The 8,806-nt window shown below is 56.8% G+C and overlaps 1 protein-coding gene across 1 annotated transcript; it reads right to left on the reverse strand.

Moving 5' to 3' along the window:
* Nucleotides 1-4,483: 4,483 nt before the first annotated feature.
* Nucleotides 4,484-7,552, reverse strand: LOC149271911 (repressor of RNA polymerase III transcription MAF1 homolog). The gene is made up of 7 exons (XM_089507010.1): nucleotides 7,470-7,552; nucleotides 6,948-7,076; nucleotides 6,611-6,776; nucleotides 5,604-5,725; nucleotides 5,369-5,488; nucleotides 4,928-5,020; nucleotides 4,484-4,520 (listed from the first exon to the last, which is right to left on the reverse strand). Exons 1-7 carry the CDS (start codon nucleotides 7,550-7,552, stop codon nucleotides 4,484-4,486), a joined length of 750 nt encoding a protein of 249 aa, XP_089363136.1.
* Between the last annotated feature and the right edge of the window lie 1,254 nt (nucleotides 7,553-8,806).

Consider the following 8,806-nt stretch of genomic DNA (forward strand, 5'->3'; position numbering starts at 1 on the left):
CAGGAGATTCATAGATTTGCAGAGAAGCAGCAGCTCGTGGTTGTTCCACCCCACAAACTGCTGCACCTGCCACGCGTACAGCACACCAGCAAACTGCCCCGAGAACTGGGCAACTCGACAAACTCGCCCGTCCCGATGGTGCAGGCGAGCATTTCCGATGTCATCCACGGACACAAAGCAGCTGAGCCCCGGAACATGCATGATGAATTTCATTGGGTCGGTAAAGGAGACGTGATGAGCGCGCCGCAGGCCGTGGTGCAGAACTAGAGGATGGAGCTCTGCTCGCTTCATCTGCAAAAATCCCACGACAAGACAGATGTAACCATGTAACATCCGCCCTGCACCTCCCTTCTGTCTGTCACCCTGCAGTGGGAGGGGCAGACCCCGTGTCCCATAGCTACCTTCTGTCTGTCACCCTGCAGTGGGAGGGGCAGACCCCCGTGTCCCATAGCTACCTTCTGTCTGTCAACCTGCAGTGGGAGGGGCAGACCCCGTGTCCCATAGCTCCCTTCTGTCTGTCACCCTGCAGTGGGAGGGGCAGACCCCGTGTCCCATAGCTACCTTCTGTCTGTCACCCTGCAATGGGAGGGGCAGACCCTGCATTCCATAACTCCCTTCTGTCTCTCACCCTGAAGTGGGAGGGGCAGATTCCGTGTCCCATAACTCCCTTCTGTCCGTCACCCTGGTTTGACATAATACCTTAGCGGTCACTGACCGGAGTCCACTTCTTAGTAAAGCCCAGAGTCGCCGGCCATTTTTTCGGGCCCTCTCCTCGTTCCCAGACATGTTGTTCTGTAAAGGATATAAATGGCATTTGATGAGGTGGCGGGGAGCCGCCGGGGAGAGAGGTCGGTGAGTAACGGCGTTGATTAGCGACTCTGCTTTAGCGGAGTGGGGGTGGGGAGCGCATTAATGTATTATATAGTTTTGAATATGTTTTACTATATGCAGAAACTCCCAGGCACCACAAGCCTTCAGTCCTGGCTAATCGTGTCGTTCATAATATTAGTCGGGAAGTTTTATTTGCCATGAGACAGAAAAGCGGGGACTGATAGGCTGCTGCCACAGGAGCCCAAAAAGTGTGTGGTTTTTGTGCAATTTAACCTTCGTATTATTTTAGGGTTATCGGAGCCATCCAGACCTATAATGCTTAATGATGGATACTTTCTTATAGGTTTTACTATACGCCCTCATACAGTTCCTCCTTTACATCTTCCTATAGGTTTTACTATACGCCCTCATACAGTTCCTCCTATACATCTTCCTATATGTCCTTCTATATTTCAAATGTCTCTGTATACTTCCTTCATGTCCTCGTTTAGTTCCCCTATAGATCTTCCTATAGGTCTTACTATACGCCCCAGATCCGATCACCTTGTGGCCCATTGCTGTGACGAGGGGAATCTCACCTGCCCCGCAAGTCTCTCTGGTGTCACCTGGACAAGAAACAGGAGACAGAAGGGTTAAAACTGGAACTAATGACAGGCTGGTTATATGGGGCATGGGGTAAATATTCTGTGGGGGGGGAATATTCTGTGGGGGGGCACATGCAGGCGTGGGGAGTCTGGTAATACTGGGGACCCAGTGACTGCACTGAGGGGGGCAGAAAGCTGCGGGCGGGGGCTCCACCTCTTGAAACCCGGCCACCCCCGATCATCTGCCCCCCTGCAGGATATTCGCCCCGACAGCCCGGGCCAGGGCGTTCCAATCACCAAAAAGTGCCCCTCACCTGCAGCTGCTCCTGGCCCCCGGTGGGGTGGTTGGCGGCTGCAGTTAAATCAATGCTGGGGGGAACAGATCGTGACCGAGCGCGACATCTCGCTGCCATGCAGGCGGTTACCATGGAGACCGGACGCCGAGTCAAAAAGGCGGCTCCCCGGCTGCCTCGCTATGAAAGGGTGGAGCTTTGTCTTGATATAATAGGCGGGACCTAACTGCACGGATAAAGGTCCTGCCCCCAGTTTTAGGGGCAGGTAATCCGCAATCCCCCCTCCCTCAGCCGGCGAGGGGCCCTTAGACCATAGTCTGTGAGGGACGTAAATCCCCCCTCTACCCCACTGAGTGGAGGACCCTTCACTCACCCAATCTGTGAGTGGCCCCCAATCTTTTAGGGGCTCCTATCCCCCCGCTAATCTGTGAGGGGCCTCTACCCCTTCCCCAATCTGTGAGGGGCCTCTACCCCTTCCCCAATCTGTGAGGGGCCTTTATCCCTTCCCCAATCTGTGAGGGGCCTTTATCCCTTCCCCCAATCTGTGAGGGGCTCCTATCCCTTCCCCCAATCTGTGAGGGGCTCCTATCCCTTCCCCCGAATCTGTGAGGGGCCTCTACCCCCGAATCCGTGAGGGGCCTCTACCCCCGAATCTGTGAGGGGCCTCTACCCCCGAATCTGTGAGGGGCTCCTATCCCTTCCCCCAATCTGTGAGGGGGTCCTATCCCTTCCCCCGAATCTGTGAGGGGCCTCTACCCCCGAATCCGTGAGGGGCCTCTACCCCCGAATCTGTGAGGGGCCTCTACCCCCGAATCTGTGAGGGGCTCCTATCCCTTCCCCCAATCTGTGAGGGGGTCCTATCCCTTCCCCCGAATCTGTGAGGGGCCTCTACCCCCGAATCTGTGAGGGGCACTATCACTTCTCCCCCAATCTGTGAGGGGCCTCTACCCCACCAATCTGTTACTGGGGTTATTACATTATTAATAAAGCCCGTTACCGGGATTATTATTACCTTATTAATAAGGCCCGTTACCAGAATTAATTACATTATTAATAAGGCCCGTTATAGGGATACATTTTTTTTTTTTAATAAGGCCCGTTACCGTAATTAATTACGTTATTAATAAAGTCCGTTGCCGGGATTATTATTTTTTTTTTTTTAATAAGGCCCGTTACCGGGATTATTATTACGTTATTAATAAGGCCTGTTACTGGAATTAATTACATTATTAATAAGGCCCGTTACCGGGATTATTATTTTTTTAATAAGGCCCTTTCACATGTTTTAGCACTTTATTAATAAGGCCCGTTAGCGGGGTTGTTAATTACGTTATTAATAAGGCCCGTTAGCGGGGTTATTACGTTATTCATAAGGCCCGTTACCGGGGTTATTACTACGTTACCACGTAGTTCGCATACGCAGTGGTTTAGTTGCGGCCGCCTAAAACTGTCGGCTGAGCGCAGGAAAGCGTTATATGGCTAACGCCCCGCCGGATGAAGTCACGATTATACAGGCATAGAACACGACACATAAGGCTCTTTTACAGAATCTTTAATCATTTTACAAACAAAAAACTTTTTTAAAAACAATGCGTGATGCAGCCAGCACAGCAGTAGCGCTGCACAACAGGCGTCCCAGCAATACGGACAATATAATGCACCCCTGTGAGCTACGCTCTGACATGGAGGGGTTAAATCGGGAGGTGAAAGTTCACCCCAACAAACCAGGATGTGCCCCCCACATGCGCCAGACTTCACAGGGGAAGACCCCCGGAGACTGTGCTGGCTGCACAGAGACCCCATCACAGGAGAAGCCACCATATTCAGAGCTTCACGCTGTCTACAGAAGCACACGCAACGATCAGTGCACGGGCTGCCGGCCACGGCCCGGGGAGGAACAAGAGACTCCGGTGCTGCAGGCCAGAAAGCAAAACCGCGTTATCCACACGGCTGAGGTCAGTCCAGAGAGGAACGCAAAAAGGCTGCAGCTTCTGCTTGTAGAGCTGAGCGGGGAGCACACAGCTTCCCCACCATCCGCGTTACACAGATGTCCCCAAACTGAGTCCCAGCTGCCAGCCAATGGATTGGAGTCACAGCCCAGGATGCCGTCCGCATAGAGCGAGCCCAGAGACAGAAAGAGGGGGCACGGAGCCAGACGGAAAGAAATAGACGGGGGATGGCTACGAGAGAAAGCCAGGTGTGCAGGGAGCGAGCGCGCAAGGGAGAGAGGAGCAGCAGAAGAGCCCAGAGAGAGCGAGAGGAGGAGGAGGAGCAGCAGAAGAGCCCAGAGAGAGCGAGAGGAGGTGGAGGAGGAAGCGCAGAAGAGCCCAGAGAGAGCGAGGGGAGGAGGCGCAGAAGAGCCCAGAGAGAGGGAGAGAAGGAGGAGGAAGCGGAGCAGAAGAGCCCAGAGAGAGCGAGAGGAGGAAGAGGAGGAGGCGCAGAAGAGCCCAGAGGGAGTGAGAGGAGGAGGCGCAGAAGAGCCCGAGGAGGAGCAGAAGAGCCCAGAGAGAGCGAGAGGAGGAGCGTGGAGCAGAGTAGCAGCAGGCAGCATTGAAGGGATGGCAGCGTAAGGTTAACCTGAAGGAGCACAATAATCACACTGGAGGCTGGATAAACAGACGGGGAGGAATAAAATCTGCATAGAGTACAGCCGTGTTGGACAGGTAAAAGATCCAGGGGCTCGGAGAACGTAGGAGGAACCAGCGTCTGACAGCGGGGCCAATCTCATCAAGTGCACATTAGCTGGGGCCTGCAAAGATTTAAAAAACCACAACGTTAATGCACGGAAGCCACGCGTTCCCACAACCAGTCCCTACGAGCACCAAGAGGCCAGAACAACAATGGGTGGGCCACGAGGAATCTATACGGGGCAACAAAGGACATACAGAACATACTTTGCAGGATTCTGGCCACTGGGGTCCCTCATCAAGTAACCAGGGGGACCTAAATGTCTCCTAAGCACTAATAACTGCAGTCGATGAGCCATGAAGCGGACATTCTTTATGCTGAGCCCAATAATTGGGGCTTATTTACTAAACAGCAAGTAGAGAAATCACAAATGGCCAAATCAAACAGGTTACTCCTCCCAGAAGGGCCAAGCTGGCCCCCACAAAATTCTTAGCGTCACCCTCAGGTTAGCAGCAGATAAACTCCTATCACGCACAGAGATCCTCGGAGAAAGGAGCAGGGTGATCATACGCACGGCGCTGAATCTCTCACCTGTCACCTCCGACGGGGCTCGGATCATCATCCTCAAGCTCTTCTTCCAGATCCATATCAAATTCAGCACCGGCGTCGGCCCTGGTGTAACCACTGAGAGAGAGAGAGCGTGTGAGAGAGAGAGCGTGTGTGTGTGTGTGAGAGAGAGAGCGAGCGAGCGTGTGTGAGAGCGAGCGAGCGTGTGAGAGCGTGTGTGTGTGTGTGTGTGTGTGAGAGAGAGCGAGTGTGTGTGTGTGAGTGTGAGAGAGAGAGAGTGTGAGAGAGAGCGTGAGATTCCACGTCAGAAAGGAGAGCATGCCAACGTGTGTAAGAGTGTACGGGTGGAGGTCATTCTGTGTGGAAGGGCCGGGGTTTGTGGCCCCGCCGGGGGCAGCCGGGTGGAGGTCAATCTGTGTGGAAGGGCCGGGGTTTGTGGCCCCGCGGGGTCCGCCGGGCAGTTACCTGACGGAGCGGCAGGTGAGGAACACTATCCTCCTCAGCTTCTTGTTGTAGAAGAAGTAATTGAACGACCAGAGGCTGCCGTCCTCCCCGAACGGATCCGAGTCCAGGTCCGGGTTGTAGCTGCGGAGGAGACGTCGGGGTCACACAAAGTGTCCTTACAGTCAATCCCCACCCCCCCCGACAGCGCTAATTACCCCCCCAGCGGGTAACTGTACAGACAGGGGGCGTGGGGTACCTGTAGATGTCACATTCCGAAAGATTAATCTCTTCATCCACCGCGTCCCACAGGTTGGGCTTCAATGCGGAGAACGTCTCACCGAGCGCAGACACGAGACTGCCGTTCACTGCATTCACCACCTGCGGGGAGAGAGCGTCAGACAGAGCGGGAAACGCCGGGACACGGAAAGAGAGGGGCGCAGAGCGACAGGCACCGGGACGCGGAGAGAGAGAGGGGCGCAGAGCGACAGGCGCCGGGACGCGGAGAGAGAGGGGCGCAGAGCGACAGGCGCCGGGACGCGGAGAGAGAGAGGGGCGCAGAGCGACAGGCGCCGGGACGCGGAAAGAGAGAGGGGCGCAGAGCGACAGGCGCGGAGAGAGAGGGGGCGCAGAGCGACAGGCGCCGGGACGCGGAGAGAGAGAGAGGGGCGCAGAGCGACAGGCACCGGGACGCGGAGAGAGAGAGAGGGGCGCAGAGCGACAGGCGCCGGGACGCGGAGAGAGAGAGAGGGGCGCAGAGCGACAGGCGCCGGGACGCGGAGAGAGAGGGGAGCAGAGCGACAGGCGCCGGGACGCGGAGAGAGAGGGGCGCAGAGCGACAGGCGCCGGGACGCGGAAAGAGAGAGGGGCGCAGAGCGACAGGCGCGGAGAGAGAGGGGGCGCAGAGCGACAGGCGCCGGGACGCGGAGAGAGAGAGAGGGGCGCAGAGCGACAGGCACCGGGACGCGGAGAGAGAGGGGCGCAGAGCGACAGGCGCCGGGACGCGGAGAGAGAGGGGCGCAGAGCAACAGGCGCCGGGACGCGGAGAGAGAGAGGGGCGCAGAGCGACAGGCGCCGGGACGTGGAAAGAGAGAGGGGCGCAGAGCGACAGGCGCCGGGACGCGGAGAGAGAGAGAGGGGCGCAGAGCGACAGGCGCCGGGACGCGGAGAGAGAGAGAGGGGCGCAGAGCGACAGGCGCCGGGACGCGGAGAGAGAGAGTGCAGAGCGACAGACGCCATCCACTCGGGGAGATCCTGAAGGCTCACCCAGTTGAGGCTGGGCTCCCGGCTGAACTCGTGGCTCCGAGCCGCGCTGAAGTCGTAGTCCGGTCTGAAGGACTCGTTGAGAGTCGCGATCAGGTAGAAGAGAGTTTTGCGGCTGCATTTGTCACTCAGGGGCCCCTCCTCGTCTCCTCCCTGACTCTTCCCGAGCCTACTGAAGCAATCCAGGCGTCAGGAAATTTCCACGCCGGGCTCCGGGCACTAAACGCCTTTCCCCTCCCAGCATCAGGTAATCTCACGAGAGAACCACGCGGGGCCCCCATCACCGTTCACATTTAAGCCCCTCCGAGCGCCGTGACCTCCCCCGCCGGGCTCCCCGTACCTGCTGGGACTCACGCCGCCGGTCTGGGGTGGGGACAGCGCCTCCAGCACGTGCGGCTGGCCCTCCTGGCAGAACTGCTTGAACATGTGCTTGTCGTCACCGGCCATCTTACACGAGTAACTCTCTATCCTGCGGAGACACGGAACACACTTTATACCCGGGCAGCGAGGGGGCGGGCGAGGAACGCGGGACGTACCATCTGAGGAGGGGAGGCAAACATTACCCCCCACACATGGTCCCTCCGCCTGGCAGGGATAATCATACAGCTTCCCGCTGACTATTACATTATCTTTATTTATACAGAAGATGGTCTGGCCCCCAAACTCGCAGATTATCATCAAATCTCCCCAGGAGCTTGCAATCCACCCTCACGGACCAACCTCCCCTCAGAAACTCACACTCCATCCTTGCAGCCCAACACTCCCCCACCCCCAAAGCTCAGAATCTACCCTCGCCGCGGCCCCACCCCAAAAGCTCGCAATCTACCCTCGCCGCGGGGAGGAATAAGCGCGGGGTGCTCACCTGCCTATGATGTGCGCGTTCCCGCTCTCCACACATAACTGAGAGTTGACGGCTTCGAAGCGCGAGTTCTCCAGGAGCTTCATCTCCCCAGTCAGCAAGCTGCAGCAGAGAAGAGGCGATCTGTTTAAACAGGACCCCTCACTGGGTATTTCCCAAACACGGAAGGGCCCCTCGCAGACACCGTCCGTGTATTTATAAAGCATCCATTAGCGGTGCTTCACGGCACTGGGGACCTTACAGCATTTAATGGGGCCCCGTAAAAAAGTGGTCGGGGGCCCCCGGTCCCTGGCTGCGGCTCGTGGAACGTTTTGCCGGGCTACCAACCGTCTGGCTGTATCTTTGCCCTGAAGGTCACATGACTCACCCGTGTCCCACGTGAAGGACGTGCTGGTGGAAGCTGTCTATGCGTAGGTCCTCCCCGTATCAATCCCTGTAACTCTCAGCCGTCCCTCGGCGCTTAACACGTCGGGCCCCTCCCGGCGGCTTGGCTGCTCTCTGCCGAGTGTCTGCGCGGATTGGGTGAGTGAGAGAGCCGGACTCTGGGACTCGACATCCCTGCTCTGCCCAAACCCAGGAGCTGACAGCGGAATTCTGAAACACAAGCAACCTTTACAGTAAACAGCTGGGATAGTGGTCGGCATGGCAACCGGCAGACGGAGACCACAGGAGCTGATGGCACCAAAACATGCGTTTATTATATAAATAGTATATTACAGAGGGGCAGATAGAGTTACGGAGGGGTATGTGGTGTCACACAGGGGTACAGACAGAGTTACGGAGGGGTGTGTGGCGTCACACAGGAGGCAGATAGAGCTACGGAGGGGTATGTGGCGTCACACGGGTACAGCTAGAGTTACGGAGGGGTATGTGGCGTCACACAGGGGTACAGATAGAGTTACAGAGGGGTATGTGGCGTCACACAGGAGGCAGATAGAGCTACGGAGGGGTATGTGGCGTCACACAGGGGTACAGATAGAGTTACAGAGGGGTATGTGGCGTCACACAGGGGTACAGATAAGAGTCACGGAGGGGTATGTGGCGTCACACAGGAGTACAGATAGAGTTACAGAGGGGTATGTGATCACACAGGGGTACAGATAGCGTTACGGAGGGGTATGTGGCGTCACACAGGGGTACAGATAGAGTTACAGAGGGGTATGTGATCACACAGGGGTACAGATAGCGTTACGGAGGGGTATGTGGCGTCACACAGGGGTACAGATAGAGCTACGGAGGGGTATGTGGCGTCACACAGGGGTACAGATAGAGTTACGGAGGGGTATGTGGCATCACACAGGGGTACAGATAGAGTTACGGAGGGGTATGTGGCGTCACAC

Source organism: Sceloporus occidentalis, unplaced genomic scaffold, assembly GCF_023333645.1.
Source record: "Sceloporus occidentalis isolate IW3139 unplaced genomic scaffold, rSceOcc1.0.p SCAF_450, whole genome shotgun sequence".
In the NCBI taxonomy this organism is placed as follows: domain Eukaryota; kingdom Metazoa; phylum Chordata; class Lepidosauria; order Squamata; family Phrynosomatidae; genus Sceloporus; species Sceloporus occidentalis.